The sequence below is a fragment of the Ochotona curzoniae genome, unplaced genomic scaffold (genome assembly GCF_017591425.1).
Source record: "Ochotona curzoniae isolate NIBS_2020 unplaced genomic scaffold, NIBS_Ocur_1.0 contig_392, whole genome shotgun sequence".
NCBI classification, from domain to species: domain Eukaryota; kingdom Metazoa; phylum Chordata; class Mammalia; order Lagomorpha; family Ochotonidae; genus Ochotona; species Ochotona curzoniae.
Window position 1 is genome coordinate 296,128 of NW_024466046.1, and position 19,405 is coordinate 315,532.

The window sequence follows — 19,405 nt, forward strand, 5'->3', positions numbered from 1 at the left end:
AAAACAAAACAAAACAAAACCAGCACACCAGAGAAGAGCCCCTTGATCTCTCTACAGTGCTCCGGGGTCCAGACCAGGCCCTGTCAGGTTGAAGTAGAGGAAACAAGGTTGGCGGCTGAGACAGGACTCACTCAGCCTCTTGTTATGGAGACAACACAGAATCTGTGAGGTCAGAAATGCTACAGGAGGGGACATGCATCCTGGGCCACCAGGGGCAATGGTCCAAGGAGGAGGGCTGAGACATGGAGGGCACTATGCCAGGCTAGAGAGCAGGGGATTCTGAGAGATGTGGGTGACCTGGGATAGGCTGTGGAATAGCCTAGACCTCAGCTGGGAAAAGGGACCTCCTGGGCCCATGGTGGATGACAATAATACCCACATCACAACCTAACCCAATACACCAATCTCAACGTGAACATCCCTGCCTTTGGTGAGCCCTAACTATACAGAAGTGCACATCTAGATGGCAGCCACAGACACCCTTGCACACTTACCCGTGTTGGACACCACTATAATCTCCAGACACTTCCCCCTCCTCTGCAACCACCTCCTCATCAGGCAGTGCTTCGCTCGAGGTGTCACCTTCCTGTTCTGCCTCCTTGTCTGCCTTAGGACTGCAGGGTTCAGATGCTGCAAAAAGCACACATGCGGCAAGGTCAGGACAAGAAGAAAAATGGAAACAAAGGTCTCACCATTTGTTTTGCACCCTCTGGCCTAGATCTGGCCTGGTATGTGACTGTCAAGTCACCCCTGTCAGAGGAGAGCCTTCTTCCGTGACCAGCCTCACGCCTCCGCCAACCACCAGAGGGCCCCCTATTGGGCATTGCATAATATACCTGTTAAGCAGAATCCCATGTCAAATAGACTGGGCACTCAGGGCCAAACTAGGACCCAGGAGGATAGCTGGCTGATCCAACAGGGTTGCCCTCGGTTGACCAGCTGGCCAAACAGGGCTCCTGGACTCTGGCAGGAGGCCTTGGTGGGGTAAAAACCATGCACCATGGAAGACTTACCTGCAATGGTTGGCCACGAGGCTCCTGCCAACCTGGGGAACATTCCATCCCTACCTGGAGACCCAAGCTTCTTGTACACCAGGTGCCACAAGCCTCTGCATGTGGGTATCTGCTGCTCAATCCCACAGACCTAATGCCCAGGTCCCAGATGGGTGGCAAGTCACCTTTCCTCCGCCATGGGACTCCCTTCATCTTCCCACCTGTCAGGGTTCCCTCTTGTAGAGGAAAACATGACATAATAATACCTGGGCCAAACATCCAGTACTCAACACAATTTACTCTGTGTACCCCTATCACCATGCTGCTAAGACTAGGAGGGAAGGGGCATGGGCATAATCCCAGCTACCAGCATTGGGACTGTAGGTCTAGGCATACCCAAGGTTCAGGTCAGGTTGCAGGGCTAAGGTTGAAGCAGCAGCATCACTGACCCAACAAGGGTGAACAGACAAGGTGGGATGTGGGTCCAGGATAAGGGGCCAGGTCTGTGTGAGATGGCCACAGATGGGGGTAACAGCTGTCACTCTGTACAACCCTAAATGCCACGGGCCAACTGGGGTGTCCCTGGGTTGGCCAATGTAGCCACTTTGGATGCTGAGACGCACCCAGTGCAGGCAACAGCAGCAAGGCACCAGTGTTGGTTCTGCTGCCAGGATCATTCATGGAAAGCTCAGAGTTTCCCAGGGGAAGACTCACCTTCAATGGCACAGGCCCAGCGCTGGGGCCTCTCACGGTACAGGCAAGAATCCTGGCCAGGAGCCCAGGGAATTCCCAAAGTGAAGTCCACAGGGCCTGCCAGCACGGCACAATAATACACTGCTTGTTCTGTGTCGAATGGCCAGATTGCAGCCTCAGTGAGGAACTGTGAGCTCTGTAGGCTGTGGACAGATTGAAAAAGAGTTACTGAGGATGACAGAGTATTTTGTGGTTGGATCCCCAGGATTCCCTGTATATCAAACCATGACCATGGACTTACAGAGCATGCTCAAAGGGTCCAAACCCAGCCCACCAGCTGGAAACCATCTGACCCACTACCGGCTTCACACAGAAGGAACATAGGAAGGTTTGTAGCCATTATGGAGATGAGGTGACCTAGGACTAGGTGGTTAGCTATGAGGCAACTCAAAGGCCAGGGTCTGCTGCAATGTCCAAAGTACCAAGGTCCTGGGCACACACGGGGCTGAACAGGTTCCAAGTCCAGATTACCAGTCAAGCCAACAGCTTTACACTGCAGCCAGCCCAAGGTCTGGCCAGAGAACTCAGACACATCAATGAGCAACTCAACTACCCGTCCCCCCTTGGCCTCACCACTACCACTCCCTGGTTGCTGACTACACTCAGTCTACATCAAAAAGGGTCACTGAAGAGGATCAGCCCAGGGGTGAAGACAGGGCTCAGACAATTTTTGTGCAGCCAACACAGGATCCATGACAGAAATGTTCCAGGTGGGGGAACATGTCCAGGCCACAAAGGACATGAGTCCCAAGAAGGGGAAGACCTAGAGGTATCGGGGCTCACATTCTATGCAGACTAAAGAGCCAGCAGTTCCCAGACATGTGGGAAAGGGCTGGGAAAGGACCCTGGGATGGACTAGAGTTCACTCTGGGAAGGGCACATGGGGGAGCACAGCACTCACACCATAAAATAACACACACATCCGATCACCTCTGAACCTTGCATTCACAGATGTGCACAGCGGAGGAGCAGCCACAGCGGCCCAGGCACACTTACCTGCGCTGGGTGCTCACCAGGTGTGCAAATACAACTCCATTCTCTAGACACACACCTTCTTGCCTAAGTTCGCTGCTCAAGGTATCAAGGACTAGAAAAGAAGGCACACAATGAAAGGTCAAAGCCAAGATGTAACAAGGAAAAAAAGATCCCATCTGTCATTCATCATCCCCTGATATATTTGTGACTTTGGCTGGTGATAGTCAAACCCACAACTGGACAATCCCTGCACCATGACTAATCTCATGAAATCTGCTAGTCTTCAGATTCCAAAGTCGTCATACTGGGTTTATGGTAACATTCAGGTGTACCAAAACATACCCCCAACACTCAAAGGCTGGTCAGTTGCCTGGTGTTGGCGACAAATGAAGGAAAAAATACACCACTTATCCGAGGTACAAGCTGATCCACAAAACCTCTCAAGGGGGCTTAGAGGTTCAGCTATCAGGCCTTGGAATGCAGAGAAAAACTTACAATCACAGTCGGGTTTGTGGCCAGGCATTGCAACGGAGAGAGGTGAAGGCAGGGCACAAGGGGGACACGACTGCCAGGGTGGGTGAGCAAGGAAAGCACAAGATATCTAGCTCGGCTCTAGGGGTTTTGGGTTAACCACGAGCCTGGGCAATAACAGCAAAACAGGGTGGCTGTACATTATGAAATTGCACAAACAAAGCAGTGAGAGAAAACTAAAGAACAAACAAAATCATGACCCAACTGAATTTGGCAGCAGGGCAGACATTCAGAGAGGCTGATATGGGTAGACAGCAATGCCACACCGTGAAATGCCAAGGCGGTGGGAACAGCACAAAACAGACATACTCAGTAGAGCAGCAGCAGGATGTGAAAAACACAGTCAATTACATTGTGAAAAACAGAGAAATCAAGAAACAGAGGAAAAGAAGAGAAAGATGCCGAATATAGTTACACTCATTCAAAAAAGACACAATACAACAAGAAATATAGAAATCCAAGTGGGAAGAGGAGGGAACAGAGGGAAAACTGACACATAGAGAGCAGAGAATAGGCAAAACTTGAGGATGAGAATCTGAAAGGAATTCAGTTAAAACGACTCACCAACACATGTATATGAACAGCAAAACGGTGTCTTGTCACTGGTGTTTGCGCGAGGGATGACACCTATGCTGGCTGCCCACTGGTACAATGTCCAGTGGGCCAGGTCTCCTGGGCCACGATACAGGTAGCATATTGCGGGAGGGTCGTAGGGAGTAGAGCCCAACCTGAGGAGAGAGGACAGAAGGAAGACAGCTGAGCACTGCTGAACTCAGCACTATGGCTGGTGGCCAGGGTGCCCGAGGTGCCCAGGAACCACCATCGCAAGCACTCAGCCTCCCTCTTGGGCACAAGGGCCTGGCCTCCCAAGGAAAAGCAGCGTGGCAGTGGCAAACCATGCCATTCGGGGCCTGAGACAGCCATCACGGGACACCACTGCTCCTACAGGTGCAAGCTGGCAGAAGGAGCCTGAGACCTCTGCTGGCTGTGGTCCAGCTGGGTGGGGGGTGTTTGTGCTGTGTGGTCCAGGCCAAGAGGTGGGCTCCGAAGCACAGCATCCCACGTCACCCCCAAGCCCCAAGTCCCTGGCTCCCTCACGCTTGGGCACACACCTCATCGAACCAAAAGCAAGCCCAAGGAGCCTGGGTAATGCCAACGGTCCCGCTTCTGCACACTCGGTACATGCCCAGGTGCCCAACACCGGCAACACCCAGGAAACAAACATGCTAGATGCTAGGGTATCCTGCGGCCACCTTACCCTCTGCTCTGTCCATGGGACACATGCCGGCTACACCAGCTACTCGCGTAATGACATCCTTCACCCACACTTCCCCAGGCACTAACATACACACTGCTACGGGCTTCACCACCTACTTGCACACAACACATGCATGGAGATGTGACAGCAAGGACGCCCCACAAGGGGTCCTGATCCCCGGGTCCTGTGGGACACAGGCAAGACAGGGAAGGCCCCAGGGCTCTTCAAGACCATGGCTGATGGCCACGGACGGGGCTCTCAGGGAGGCAGCCTGCCAAGGGCTCTGGAGACCAGCGGTGCCCCATGACACCACAGGTGCCGTGCACGTCTACAATGGGGCCTTCCTGGCACACGGCCAGCCTTTCACAGCCCACTCCCACAGCCCTTCCCAGGCAGCACAGACACACCCCACGTTCAACACAGCCTTGGCCAGCCATGTTCCATGGCCACTGCCACGGACACACTCTTACCCCGGGTCCACCTCGGTCCAGCCTGTGGCAGCTGCTGGAACTTTGTCATCATTGGGGGTTGGTGGGCCCTCAGAGAGGGCGGTGTTGTCCACTGCAAAGGAGGGGCAGGGGAACTCTCGTGAGACCAAAGCACGCGAGGGTCCCCAGCGTGTCACTGTCAGCACCCTGTGGAGGGCCGTGGCCTCAGCTCACGCTCACCACCTGAGTGGGCAGCAGGCCTGCACGCTGTCCGACCTGGCACGCATGGTCTCTGCCAGCCCAATGTGCTTTCCCCTCCCTCCCTCCAGCTCTCCTCTCTGCATGGGGAGCCGGGTGCTGCCCACACCAGGAATCCGCAGCCTCGGCAAGCAGCCCTCTGCCCTTGGGGAGCACATGTGCACCGCCCCTGGGGCCTGAGGCACACTGGGAGCTTAGGTTTCCTAACCTATGGGAGGACCCTTCCACCTCCATGCAGCCAGGGCTTCAGGCAAATGCTGGCCCCAGTACTCAAGGTTGCAACCCAGCCCTGGAGCGCCCATGCAAGCACCACTGTGTCCAGCCATCCTTCGCAACGACACACACCCTGGACCTCAGGGTAAAGGGCTGGCTGTGCGACAAAGAGGGGAGCATGGGTACGACTCCCAGACAGCAGCAGCATCACACAGGTCTGCCTGGGATCACAGCAACTTCACACGTGTTCCGGGGCTTGGGCAACAGCGCCAGGAGAGGAGTGCCAACAGCACTGAGGGCCAGCTCCCCCTGTGGCAGTTGCATCACATGACTCACCCTCGACGGCCTCTGCCCAGCGAAACGGCTGGGCATCCTCACTGGTGTTCGGGCTGGAGATGATGCCCGCGCTGGCTGCCCACTGGTACACGGCCCAGGGGGAGGACAGGTCTCCTGGGCGGTCATACATGTAGCATATTCCAGGCAGTTCATGGGGGGCCGAGCCCAGCCTGAGCAGAGAGGCCAGAAGGAAGACAGCTGAGCGTTGCTGAATTCAGCGCTATCACTGAGGGCCCAGGGAGCACAGGAACCACCATCGCAAGCACTCAGCCTCCCTCTTGGGCACAAGGGCCTGGCCTCCCAAGGAAAAGCAGCGTGGCAGTGGCAAACCATGCCATTCGGGGCCTGAGACAGCCATCATGGGACACCACTGCTCCTACAGGTGCAAGCTGGCAGAAGGAGCCTGAGACCTCTGCTGGCTGTGGGCCAGCTGGGTGGGGGGTGTTTGTGCTGCGTGGTCCAGGCCAAGAGGTGGGCTCCGAAGCACAGCATCCCACGTCACCCCCAAGCCCCAAGTCCCTGGCTCCCTCACGCTTGGGCACACACCTCATCGAGCCAAAAGCAAGCCCAAGGAGCCTGGGTAATGCCAACGGTCCCGCTTCTGCACACTCGGTACATGCCCAGGCGCCCAACACCAGCAACACCCAGGAACAGACATGCTAGGGATTCCTGCGGCCACCTTGCCCTCTGCTATGTGCATGGGACACATGCTGGCCACACCAGCTACTCGCGTAATGACATCCTTCACCCACACTTCCCCGGGCACTAACATACACACTGCTACGGGCTTCACCGCCTACTTGCACACAACACATGCATGGAGATGTGACAGCAAGGACGCCCCACAAGGGGTCCTGATCCCCGGGTCCTGTGGGACACAGGCAAGACAGGGAAGGCCCCAGGGCTCTTCAAGACCATGGCTGACGGCCACGGACGGGGCTCTCAGGGAGGCAGCCTGCCAAGGGCTCTGGAGACCAGCGGTGCCCCATGACACCACAGGTGCCGTGCACGTCTACAATGGGGCCTTCCTGGCACACGGCCAGCCTTTCACAGCCCACTCCCACAGCCCTTCCCAGGCAGCACAGACACACTCCCACGTTCAACACAGCCTTGGCCAGCCATGTTCCATGGCCACTGCCACGGACACACTCTTACCCCGGGTCCACCTCGGTCCAGCCTGTGGCAGCTGCTGGAACTTTGTCATCATTGGGGGTTGGTGGGCCCTCAGAGAGGGCGGTGTTGTCCACTGCAAAGGAGGGGCAGGGGAACTCTCGTGAGACCAAAGCACGCGAGGGTCCCCAGCGTGTCACTGTCAGCACCCTGTGGAGGGCCGTGGCCTCAGCTCACGCTCACCACCTGGGTGGGCAGCAGGCCTGCACGCTGTCCGACCTGGCATGCATGGTCTCTGCCAGCCCAATGTGCTTACCCCTCCCTCCAGCTCTCCCTCTCTGCATGGGGAGCCGGGTGCTGCCCACACCAGGAATCCGCAGCCTCGGCAAGCAGCCCTCTGCCCTTGGGGAGCACATGTGCACCGCCCCTGGGGCCTGAGGCACACTGGGAGCTTAGGTTTCCTAACCTATGGGAGGACCCTTCCACCTCCATGCAGCCAGGGCTTCAGGCAAACGCTGGCCCCAGTACTCAAGGTTGCAACCCAGCCCTGGAGCGCCCATGCAAGCACCACTGTGTCCAGCCATCCTTCGCAACGACACACACCCTGGACCTCAGGGTAAAGGGCTGGCTGTGCGACAAAGAGGGGAGCATGGGTACGACTCCCAGACAGCAGCAGCAGCACACAGGTCTGCCTGGGATCACAGCAACTTCACACGTGTTCCGGGGCTTGGGCAACAGCGCCAGGAGAGGAGTGCCAACAGCACTGAGGGCCAGCTCCCCCTGTGGCAGTTGCATCACATGACTCACCCTCGACGGCCTCTGCCCAGCGAAACGGCTGGGCATCCTCACTGGTGTTCGGGCTGGAGATGATGCCCGCGCTGGCTGCCCACTGGTACACGGCCCAGGGGGAGGACAGGTCTCCTGGGCGGTCATACATGTAGCATATTCCAGGCAGTTCATGGGGGGCCGAGCCCAGCCTGAGCAGAGAGGCCAGAAGGAAGACAGCTGAGCGCTGCTGAACTCAGCACTATGGCTGGTGGCCCAGGGAGCACAGGAACCACCACCGCCAGCACTCAGCCTCCCTCTTGGGCACAAGGGCCTGGCCACCCAAGGAAAAGCAGCGTGGCAGTGGCAAACCATGCCATTCAGGGCCTGAGACAGCCATCATGGGACACCACTGCTCCTACAGGTGCAAGCTGGCAGAAGGAGCCTGAGACCTCTGCTGGCTGTGGGCCAGCTGGGTGGGGGGTGTTTGTGCTGTGTGGTCCAGGCCAAGAGGTGGGCTCCGAAGCACAGCATCCCACGTCACCCCCAAGCCCCAAGTCCCTGGCTCCCTCACGCTTGGGCACACACCTCATCGAGCCAAAAGCAAGCCCAAGGAGCCTGGGTAATGCCAACGGTCCCGCTTCTGCACACTCGGTACATGCCCAGGCGCCCAACACCAGCAACACCCAGGAACAAACATGCTAGATGCTAGGGTTTCCTGCGGCCACCTTGCCCTCTGCTCTGTGCATGGGACACATGCCGGCCACACCAGCTACTCGCGTAATGACATCCTTCACCCACACTTCCCCGGGCACTAACATACACACTGCTACGGGCTTCACCGCCTACTTGCACACAACACATGCATGGAGATGTGACAGCAAGGACGCCCCACAAGGGGTCCTGATCCCCGGGTCCTGTGGGACACAGGCAAGACAGGGAAGGCCCCAGGGCTCTTCAAGACCATGGCTGACGGCCACGGACGGGGCTCTCAGGGAGGCAGCCTGCCAAGGGCTCTGGAGACCAGCGGTGCCCCATGACACCACAGGTGCCGTGCACGTCTACAATGGGGCCTTCCTGGCACACGGCCAGCCTTTCACAGCCCACTCCCACAGCCCTTCCCAGGCAGCACAGACACACTCCCACATTCAACACAGCCTTGGCCAGCCATGTTCCATGGCCACTGCCACGGACACACTCTTACCCCGGGTCCACCTCGGTCCAGCCTGTGGCAGCTGCTGGAACTTTGTCATCATTGGGGGTTGGTGGGCCCTCAGAGAGGGCGGTGTTGTCCACTGCAAAGGAGGGGCAGGGGAACTCTCGTGAGACCAAAGCACGCGAGGGTCCCCAGCGTGTCACTGTCAGCACCCTGTGGAGGGCCGTGGCCTCAGCTCACGCTCACCACCTGAGTGGGCAGCAGGCCTGCACGCTGTCCGACCTGGCACGCATGGTCTCTGCCAGCCCAATGTGCTTTCCCCTCCCTCCAGCTCTCCCTCTCTTCATGGGGAGCTGGGTGCTGCCCACTCCAGGAATCCGCAGCCTCGGCAAGCAGCCCTCTGCCCTTGGGGAGCACATGTGCACCGCCCCTGGGGCCTGAGGCACACTGGGAGCTTAGGTTTCCTAACCTATGGGAGGACCCTTCCACCTCCATGCAGCCAGGGCTTCAGGCAAATGCTGGCCCCAGTACTCAAGGTTGCAACCCAGCCCTGGAGCGCCCATGCAAGCACCACTGTGTCCAGCCATCCTTCGCAACGACACACACCCTGGACCTCAGGGTAAAGGGCTGGCTGTGCGACAAAGAGGGGAGCATGGGTACGACTCCCAGACAGCAGCAGCATCACACAGGTCTGCCTGGGATCACAGCAACTTCACACGTGTTCCGGGGCTTGGGCAACAGCGCCAGGAGAGGAGTGCCAACAGCACTGAGGGCCAGCTCCCCCTGTGGCAGTTGCATCACATGACTCACCCTCGACGGCCTCTGCCCAGCGAAACGGCTGGGCATCCTCACTGGTGTTCGGGCTGGAGATGATGCCCGCGCTGGCTGCCCACTGGTACACGGCCCAGGGGGAGGACAGGTCTCCTGGGCGGTCATACATGTAGCATATTCCAGGCAGTTCATGGGGGGCCGAGCCCAGCCTGAGCAGAGAGGCCAGAAGGAAGACAGCTGAGCGTTGCTGAATTCAGCGCTATCACTGAGGGCCCAGGGAGCACAGGAACCACCACCGCCAGCACTCAGCCTCCCTCTTGGGCACAAGGGCCTGGCCACCCAAGGAAAAGCAGCGTGGCAGTGGCAAACCATGCCATTCAGGGCCTGAGACAGCCATCATGGGACACCACTGCTCCTACAGGTGCAAGCTGGCAGAAGGAGCCTGAGACCTCTGCTGGCTGTGGGCCAGCTGGGTGGGGGGTGTTTGTGCTGTGTGGTCCAGGCCAAGAGGTGGGCTCCGAAGCACAGCATCGCACATCATCCCCAAGCCCCAAGTCCCTGGCTCCCTCACGCTTGGGCACACACCTCATCGAGCCAAAAGCAAGCCCAAGGAGCCTGGGCAATGCCAACGGTCCCGCTTCTGCACACTCGGTACATGCCCAGGCGCCCAACAACGGCAACACCCAGGAACAGACATGCTAGATGCTAGGGTTTCCTGCGGCCACCTTGCCTTCTGCTATGTGCATGGGACACATGCTGGCCACACCAGCTACTCGCGTAATGACATCCTTCACCCACACTTCCCCGGGCACTAACATACACACTGCTACGGGCTTCACCGCCTACTTGCACACAACACATGCATGGAGATGTGACAGTAAGGATGCTGCACAAGGGGTCCTGATCCCAGGATCCTGTGGGACACAGGGAAGACATGGAACGCCCCAGGGCTCTTCAAGACCATGGCTGACGGCCACGGACGGGGCTCTCAGGGAGGCAGCCTGCCAAGGGCTCTGGAGGTCAGCGGTGCCCACCCAACCAGAGGTGCCATGCAGGTCTACACTCCAACTTTCAAAACACACTATCGGCGTTGAGTAGCAAATTCCAACGGCCACTTAACACTGACACCTGAGACACCCCACATTCAACACAGCCTTGGCCAGCCATGTTCCATGGCCACTGCCACTGCCACACACGCACACACTTACCCAGGCTCCACCTCGGTGCAGCCTGTGCCCACTGTTGCCTTTTGGTCATTGCCAGCCTGTTGCCCATTGGAGGCGGCGACGGTGTCCACTGTAAAGCAGGGGCAAGGTAGCCTCAGTGAGACCAACACACGTGAGGGTCCACAACGAGCTAGCCCCAGCAGCCATGGAAGACCCATGCCCTCAGCTCATGCCTCAGTCTGCCTGGGCACCTGCCCCCCACACGCTGCACAACCTGGCACCGATGGCTGGCCACATGGCCTCTCAAAGCCTGCAGTGCCCTCCTTTCCTCCCTCCCGCCCTCCGTCCACAGCGGGCCTGGTGCTGAACACTCCAGGAACCCATAGCCTTGGCAAGCTGGCAAGCCCTCTTGGGGTACACACACGGGCACTGCAAATGGGGCCGGTTGCACGGCACATCTGCAGCTATTCTCATGCACGGGTCGACCGTTCAATCACAAGCCCATGGTTTCTGGTCACGCCCGCTCCTGGCCAAGGTCAGGAATCCGGCTCCATATTGCCCAGGGAACTACCCTTGCCTCACCACCTCGTTCCAGCCAGGCATCGCACCCTGGAGGTCAGGGCTAAAGGGGCCACGCGAGAGGGTGAGGGATTTGGGAACAACTTCCAGCCACCAGCACCAACAATGCCCGCCTGGGCCCACAACAGGCTCGGGGCGTGTCCTGGGGCTCTGGACACCACAGGAGCCAAGCGTGAACGAGCAGCCCCACGGCATCCCATGACATGACTCACCTTCCACCGGCTCGGCCGAGCTCAGTGGTGCCTCTACAGCTGTGCTAGGGCTGGGGACCACGCGCATGGGGCTGGCCTCTGGGGCCCAGTCATGCAGCACTTCTGCAGCCTTGTAGGCACGGGCGTTCTCTGGGAAAATGTGGGCCACGGACCTGGCCCTGAGGAGACAGGACGGGGAAGAAGTGAGGTGAGCGCTGCTGGGCCTCAGGGCAGGACCGAGGGGCCCGGGTCCTCAGCAGCCACCACTGCTGGCGCTCGGCCTCCCTTCTGGGCCCAAGGGCACAGGGCCACAGGGGAAAACAGCGTGGCAGTGGCAACCCATGCAACCGGGGGCCTCAGCAAAGCATGCCTGGCACCAGGGCACCCGCGGCTGGAGGTTAAGGAAAGAGCTCGGAGACCTCTGGGGACCATGGTCCAGGCAGGGTGGTGCTGGGACCGTGTGGGGACATGCAGGAGGTGGGGGGCCGTGCAGGAGGCTGGTTCTGCAGCAGAGGACCCCATCTCACCGCCCACCCCAAGGCCCTGCTCTCTCCCGCTTGCATTCAGTCAGGGTCCAGTTAGAAGCAAGCCCGTGCATGCTGGTCAACACCAAGGTGCTGGTATGCTAGGCCTGGGACACTTCCATGAGCCTGGCCCTGGCGGTCCCCACCACCACCAAACACGCCATGGGCTGCCCTGGCCACCTTTCTCTCTGCTCGCTCTCTGTCCCCGACGCTGGCTGCACCAGCTGCCGCAGCAACAACACACATCCTACACCCACACTTTGCCCAGCACCAAAACAGAGACTGCGATGGGGTACTCCTTTCATGGGGCCTCACGGAGATGGGGCACCACGCACAACCCACGAGGCGGTTGATCTCTGGCCCCTGCGCTCCCAGGACCCAGCAGGACCCAGAGGCACACAGGCAGCACCCCAGGGGGCTTCTACACAAATGGCTGACAGCCAGCACCAGGGACAGCTCTTGGCAAGGCACAGTGCCAAAGCCTCTACAGACCTGGCGGGCCCTGACCATAGCAGAGTTGGAGTGCAGGGGCAGAATGCAACCTTCCTGGAACACCAGGAACCAGCCTTCCACAGCCCAGCCTGCCGCCTCCTCCAATGGCACCTGGGACACCCCACATTCCACTCAGGCCTGGCCAGCCATGTTTCATGGCCACAGCCACTGCCACACACACACACACACTTACCCGGGCTCCACCTCGGTGCGGCCTGTGCCCACTGTTGCCTTTTGGTCATTGCCAGCCTGTTGCCCATCGGAGGCGGCGACGGTGTCCACTGTAAAGCAGGGGCAAGGTAGCCTCAGTGAGACCAACGCACGTGAGGGTCCACAACGAGCTAGCCCCAGCAGCCATGGAAGACCCATGCCCTCAGCTCATGCCTCAGTCTGCCTGGGCACCTGCCCCCCACACGCTGCACAACCTGGCACCGATGGCTGGCCACATGGCCTCTCAAAGCCTGCAGTGCCCTCCTTTCCTCCCTCCCGCCCTCCGTCCACAGCGGGCCTGGTGCTGGACACTCCAGGAACCCGTAGCCTTGGCAAGCTGGCAAGCCCTCTTGGGGTACACACACGGGCACTGCAAATGGGGCCGGTTGCACGGCACATCTGCAGCTATTCTCATGCACGGGTCGACCGTTCAATCACAAGCCCATGGTTTCTGGTCACGCCCGCTCCTGGCCAAGGTCAGGAATCCGGCTCCATATTGCCCAGGGAACTACCCTTGCCTCACCACCTCGTTCCAGCCAGGCATCGCACCCTGGAGGTCAGGGCTAAAGGGGCCACGCGAGAGGGTGAGGGATTTGGGAACAACTTCCAGCCACCAGCACCAACAATGCCCGCCTGGGCCCACAACAGGCTCGGGGCGTGTCCTGGGGCTCTGGACACCACAGGAGCCATGCGTGAACGAGCAGCCCTGGGGCCAGCAGCCCCACGGCATCCCATGACATGACTCACCTTCCACCGGCTCGGCCGAGCTCAGTGGTGCCTCTACAGCTGTGCTAGGGCTGGGGACCACGCGCATGGGGCTGGCCTCTGGGGCCCAGTCATGCAGCACTTCTGCAGCCTTGTAGGCACGGGCGTTCTGTGGGAAAATGTGGGCCACGGACCTGGCCCTGAGGAGACAGGACGGGGAAGAAGTGAGGTGAGCGCTGCTGGGCCTCAGGGCAGGACCGAGGGGCCCGGGTCCTCAGCAGCCACCACTGCTGGCGCTCGGCCTCCCTTCTGGGCCCAAGGGCACAGGGCCACAGGGGAAAACACCGTGGCAGTGGCAACCCATGCAACCGGGGGCCTCAGCAAAGCATGCCTGGCACCAGGGCACCCGCAGCTGGAGGTTAAGGAAAGAGCTCGGAGACCTCTGGGGACCATGGTCCAGGCAGGGTGGTGCTGGGACCGTGTGGGGACATGCAGGAGGTGGGGGGCCGTGCAGGAGGCTGGTTCTGCAGCAGAGGACCCCATCTCACCGCCCACCCCAAGGCCCTGCTCTCTCCCGCTTGCATTCAGTCAGGGTCCAGTTAGAAGCAAGCCCGTGCATGCTGGTCAACACCAAGGTGCTGGTATGCTAGGCCTGGGACACTTCCATGAGCCTGGCCCTGGCGGTCCCCACCACCAAACACGCCACGGGCGGCCCTGGCCACCTTTCTCTCTGCTCGCTCTCTGTCCCCGACGCTGGCTGCACCAGCTGCCGCAGCAACAACACACATCCTACACCCACACTTTGCCCAGCACCAAAACAGAGACTGCGATGGGGTACTCCTTTCATGGGGCCTCACGGAGATGGGGCACCACGCACAACCCACGAGGCGGTTGATCTCTGGCCCCTGCGCTCCCAGGACCCAGCAGGACCCAGAGGCACACAGGCAGCACCCCAGGGGGCTTCTACACAAATGGCTGACAGCCAGCACCAGGGACAGCTCTTGGCAAGGCACAGTGCCAAAGCCTCTACAGACCTGGCGGGCCCTGACCATAGCAGAGTTGGAGTGCAGGGGCAGAATGCAACCTTCCTGGAACACCAGGAACCAGCCTTCCACAGCCCAGCCTGCCGCCTCCTCCAATGGCACCTGGGACACCCCACATTCCACTCAGGCCTGGCCAGCCATGTTTCATGGCCACAGCCACTGCCACACACACACACACACTTACCCGGGCTCCACCTCGGTGCGGCCTGTGCCCACTGTTGCCTTTTGGTCATTGCCAGCCTGTTGCCCATCGGAGGCGGCGACGGTGTCCACTGTAAAGCAGGGGCAAGGTAGCCTCAGTGAGACCAACGCACGTGAGGGTCCACAACGAGCTAGCCCCAGCAGCCATGGAAGACCCATGCCCTCAGCTCATGCCTCAGTCTGCCTGGGCACCTGCCCCCCACACGCTGCACAACCTGGCACCGATGGCTGGCCACATGGCCTCTCAAAGCCTGCAGTGCCCTCCTTTCCTCCCTCCCGCCCTCCGTCCACAGCGGGCCTGGTGCTGGACACTCCAGGAACCCGTAGCCTTGGCAAGCTGGCAAGCCCTCTTGGGGTACACACACGGGCACTGCAAATGGGGCCGGTTGCACGGCACATCTGCAGCTATTCTCATGCACGGGTCGACCGTTCAATCACAAGCCCATGGTTTCTGGTCACGCCCGCTCCTGGCCAAGGTCAGGAATCCGGCTCCATATTGCCCAGGGAACTACCCTTGCCTCACCACCTCGTTCCAGCCAGGCATCGCACCCTGGAGGTCAGGGCTAAAGGGGCCACGCGAGAGGGTGAGGGATTTGGGAACAACTTCCAGCCACCAGCACCAACAATGCCCGCCTGGGCCCACAACAGGCTCGGGGCGTGTCCTGGGGCTCTGGACACCACAGGAGCCATGCGTGAACGAGCAGCCCTGGGGCCAGCAGCCCCACGGCATCCCATGACATGACTCACCTTCCACCGGCTCGGCCGAGCTCAGTGGTGCCTCTACAGCTGTGCTAGGGCTGGGGACCACGCGCATGGGGCTGGCCTCTGGGGCCCAGTCATGCAGCACTTCTGCAGCCTTGTAGGCACGGGCGTTCTGTGGGAAAATGTGGGCCACGGACCTGGCCCTGAGGAGACAGGACGGGGAAGAAGTGAGGTGAGCGCTGCTGGGCCTCAGGGCAGGACCGAGGGGCCCGGGTCCTCAGCAGCCACCACTGCTGGCGCTCGGCCTCCCTTCTGGGCCCAAGGGCACAGGGCCACAGGGGAAAACAGCGTGGCAGTGGCAACCCATGCAACCGGGGGCCTCAGCAACGCATGCCTGGCACCAGGGCACCCGCAGCTGGAGGTTAAGGAAAGAGCTCGGAGACCTCTGGGGACCATGGTCCAGGCAGGGTGGTGCTGGGACCGTGTGGGGACATGCAGGAGGTGGGGGGCCGTGCAGGAGGCTGGTTCTGCAGCAGAGGACCCCATCTCACCGCCCACCCCAAGGCCCTGCTCTCTCCCGCTTGCATTCAGTCAGGGTCCGGTTAGAAGCAAGCCCGTGCATGCTGGTCAACACCAAGGTGCTGGTATGCTAGGCCTGGGACACTTCCATGAGCCTGGCCCTGGCGGTCCCCACCACCAAACACGCCACGGGCTGCCCTGGCCACCTTTCTCTCTGCTCGCTCTCTGTCCCCGACGCTGGCTGCACCAGCTGCCGCAGCAACAACACACATCCTACACCCACACTTTGCCCAGCACCAAAACAGAGACTGCGATGGGGTACTCCTTTCATGGGGCCTCACGGAGATGGGGCACCACGCACAACCCACGAGGCGGTTGATCTCTGGCCCCTGCGCTCCCAGGACCCAGCAGGACCCAGAGGCACACAGGCAGCACCCCAGGGGGCTTCTACACAAATGGCTGACAGCCAGCACCAGGGACAGCTCTTGGCAAGGCACAGTGCCAAAGCCTCTACAGACCTGGCGGGCCCTGACCATAGCAGAGTTGGAGTGCAGGGGCAGAATGCAACCTTCCTGGAACACCAGGAACCAGCCTTCCACAGCCCAGCCTGCCGCCTCCTCCAATGGCACCTGGGACACCCCACATTCCACTCAGGCCTGGCCAGCCATGTTTCATGGCCACAGCCACTGCCACACACACACACACACTTACCCGGGCTCCACCTCGGTGCGGCCTGTGCCCACTGTTGCCTTTTGGTCATTGCCAGCCTGTTGCCCATCGGAGGCGGCGACGGTGTCCACTGTAAAGCAGGGGCAAGGTAGCCTCAGTGAGACCAACGCACGTGAGGGTCCACAACGAGCTAGCCCCAGCAGCCATGGAAGACCCATGCCCTCAGCTCATGCCTCAGTCTGCCTGGGCACCTGCCCCCCACACGCTGCACAACCTGGCACCGATGGCTGGCCACATGGCCTCTCAAAGCCTGCAGTGCCCTCCTTTCCTCCCTCCCGCCCTCCGTCCACAGCGGGCCTGGTGCTGGACACTCCAGGAACCCGTAGCCTTGGCAAGCTGGCAAGCCCTCTTGGGGTACACACACGGGCACTGCAAATGGGGCCGGTTGCACGGCACATCTGCAGCTATTCTCATGCACGGGTCGACCGTTCAATCACAAGCCCATGGTTTCTGGTCACGCCCGCTCCTGGCCAAGGTCAGGAATCCGGCTCCATATTGCCCAGGGAACTACCCTTGCCTCACCACCTCGTTCCAGCCAGGCATCGCACCCTGGAGGTCAGGGCTAAAGGGGCCACGCGAGAGGGTGAGGGATTTGGGAACAACTTCCAGCCACCAGCACCAACAATGCCCGCCTGGGCCCACAACAGGCTCGGGGCGTGTCCTGGGGCTCTGGACACCACAGGAGCCATGCGTGAACGAGCAGCCCTGGGGCCGAGCAGCCCCACGGCATCCCATGACATGACTCACCTTCCACCGGCTCGGCCGAGCTCAGTGGTGCCTCTACAGCTGTGCTAGGGCTGGGGACCACGCACATGGGGCTGGCCTCTGGGGCCCAGTCATGCAGCACTTCTGCAGCCTTGTAGGCACGGGCGTTCTGTGGGAAAATGTGGGCCACGGACCTGGCCCTGAGGAGACAGGACGGGGAAGAAGTGAGGTGAGCGCTGCTGGGCCTCAGGGCAGGACCGAGGGGCCCGGGTCCTCAGCAGCCACCACTGCTGGCGCTCGGCCTCCCTTCTGGGCCCAAGGGCACAGGGCCACAGGGGAAAACAGCGTGGCAGTGGCAACCCATGCAACCGGGGGCCTCAGCAACGCATGCCTGGCACCAGGGCACCCGCGGCTGGAGGTTAAGGAAAGAGCTCGGAGACCTCTGGGGACCATGGTCCAGGCAGGGTGGTGCTGGGACCGTGTGGGGACATGCAGGAGGTGGGGGGCCGTGCAGGAGGCTGGTTCTGCAGCAGAGGACCCCATCTCACCGCCCACCCCAAGGCCCTGCTCTCTCCCGCTTGCATTCAGTCAGGGTCCGGTTAGAAGCAAGCCCGTGCATGCTGGTCAACACCAAGGTGCTGGTATGCTAGGCCTGGGACACTTCCATGAGCCTGGCCCTGGCGGTCCCCACCACCAAACACGCCACGGGCTGCCCTGGCCACCTTTCTCTCTGCTCGCTCTCTGTCCCCGACGCTGGCTGCACCAGCTGCCGCAGCAACAACACACATCCTACACCCACACTTTGCCCAGCACCAAAACAGAGACTGCGATGGGGTACTCCTTTCATGGGGCCTCACGGAGATGGGGCACCACGCACAACCCACGAGGCGGTTGATCTCTGGCCCCTGCGCTCCCAGGACCCAGCAGGACCCAGAGGCACACAGGCAGCACCCCAGGGGGCTTCTACACAAATGGCTGACAGCCAGCACCAGGGACAGCTCTTGGCAAGGCACAGTGCCAAAGCCTCTACAGACCTGGCGGGCCCTGACCATAGCAGAGTTGGAGTGCAGGGGCAGAATGCAACCTTCCTGGAACACCAGGAACCAGCCTTCCACAGCCCAGCCTGCCGCCTCCTCCAATGGCACCTGGGACACCCCACATTCCACTCAGGCCTGGCCAGCCATGTTTCATGGCCACAGCCACTGCCACACACACACACACTTACCCGGGCTCCACCTCGGTGCGGCCTGTGCCCACTGTTGCCTTTTGGTCATTGCCAGCCTGTTGCCCATCGGAGGCGGCGACGGTGTCCACTGTAAAGCAGGGGCAAGGTAGCCTCAGTGAGACCAACGCACGTGAGGGTCCACAACGAGCTAGCCCCAGCAGCCATGGAAGACCCATGCCCTCAGCTCATGCCTCAGTCTGCCTGGGCACCTGCCCCCCACACGCTGCACAACCTGGCACCGATGGCTGGCCACATGGCCTCTCAAAGCCTGCAGTGCCCTCCTTTCCTCCCTCCCGCCCTCCGTCCACAGCGGGCCTGGTGCTGGACACTCCAGGAACCCGTAGCCTTGGCAAGCTGGCAAGCCCTCTTGGGGTACACACACGGGCACTGCAAATGGGGCCGGTTGCACGGCACATCTGCAGCTATTCTCATGCACGGGTCGACCGTTCAATCACAAGCCCATGGTTTCTGGTCACGCCCGCTCCTGGCCAAGGTCAGGAATCCGGCTCCATATTGCCCAGGGAACTACCCTTGCCTCACCACCTCGTTCCAGCCAGGCATCGCACCCTGGAGGTCAGGGCTAAAGGGGCCACGCGAGAGGGTGAGGGATTTGGGAACAACTTCCAGCCACCAGCACCAACAATGCCCGCCTGGGCCCACAACAGGCTCGGGGCGTGTCCTGGGGCTCTGGACACCACAGGAGCCATGCGTGAACGAGCAGCCTGGGCCAGCAGCCCCACGGCATCCCATGACATGACTCACCTTCCACCGGCTCGGCCGAGCTCAGTGGTGCCTCTACAGCTGTGCTAGGGCTGGGGACCACGCGCATGGGGCTGGCCTCTGGGGCCCAGTCATGCAGCACTTCTGC

The 19,405-nt window shown here is 60.7% G+C and overlaps 1 protein-coding gene and 3 long non-coding RNA genes across 4 annotated transcripts in view; all 4 read right to left on the reverse strand.

Moving 5' to 3' along the window:
* The window catches only part of LOC121158919, a 33,482-nt gene extending 20,724 nt beyond the window's left edge, over nucleotides 1–12,758 (reverse strand). The window contains exons 1-12 of the mRNA XM_040983932.1: nucleotides 12,692–12,758; nucleotides 10,755–10,842; nucleotides 9,586–9,755; nucleotides 8,824–8,914; nucleotides 7,662–7,831; nucleotides 6,900–6,990; nucleotides 5,745–5,914; nucleotides 4,980–5,070; nucleotides 3,816–3,979; nucleotides 2,742–2,832; nucleotides 1,707–1,888; nucleotides 495–630 (exon numbers count right to left, since the gene is read on the reverse strand). Coding sequence (XP_040839866.1) covers nucleotides 495–630; nucleotides 1,707–1,888; nucleotides 2,742–2,832; nucleotides 3,816–3,979; nucleotides 4,980–5,070; nucleotides 5,745–5,914; nucleotides 6,900–6,990; nucleotides 7,662–7,831; nucleotides 8,824–8,914; nucleotides 9,586–9,755; nucleotides 10,755–10,842; nucleotides 12,692–12,758 — 1,511 coding nt within the window. The remainder of the gene's footprint in view (nucleotides 1–494; nucleotides 631–1,706; nucleotides 1,889–2,741; nucleotides 2,833–3,815; nucleotides 3,980–4,979; nucleotides 5,071–5,744; nucleotides 5,915–6,899; nucleotides 6,991–7,661; nucleotides 7,832–8,823; nucleotides 8,915–9,585; nucleotides 9,756–10,754; nucleotides 10,843–12,691) is intronic.
* An 815-nt stretch (nucleotides 12,759–13,573) lies between these two features.
* On the reverse strand, nucleotides 13,574–15,432 carry LOC121158911. Its single transcript, XR_005884272.1, has 3 exons — nucleotides 15,405–15,432; nucleotides 14,641–14,728; nucleotides 13,574–13,613 (listed from the first exon to the last, which is right to left on the reverse strand). It is a non-coding gene; the product is annotated as an uncharacterized LOC121158911 (long non-coding RNA).
* A 90-nt stretch (nucleotides 15,433–15,522) lies between these two features.
* LOC121158912 lies at nucleotides 15,523–17,382 on the reverse strand. The gene is made up of 3 exons (XR_005884273.1): nucleotides 17,355–17,382; nucleotides 16,590–16,677; nucleotides 15,523–15,562 (listed from the first exon to the last, which is right to left on the reverse strand). It is a non-coding gene; the product is annotated as an uncharacterized LOC121158912 (long non-coding RNA).
* A 90-nt stretch (nucleotides 17,383–17,472) lies between these two features.
* Nucleotides 17,473–19,327, reverse strand: LOC121158913. Its single transcript, XR_005884274.1, has 3 exons — nucleotides 19,300–19,327; nucleotides 18,538–18,625; nucleotides 17,473–17,512 (listed from the first exon to the last, which is right to left on the reverse strand). It is a non-coding gene; the product is annotated as an uncharacterized LOC121158913 (long non-coding RNA).
* Between the last annotated feature and the right edge of the window lie 78 nt (nucleotides 19,328–19,405).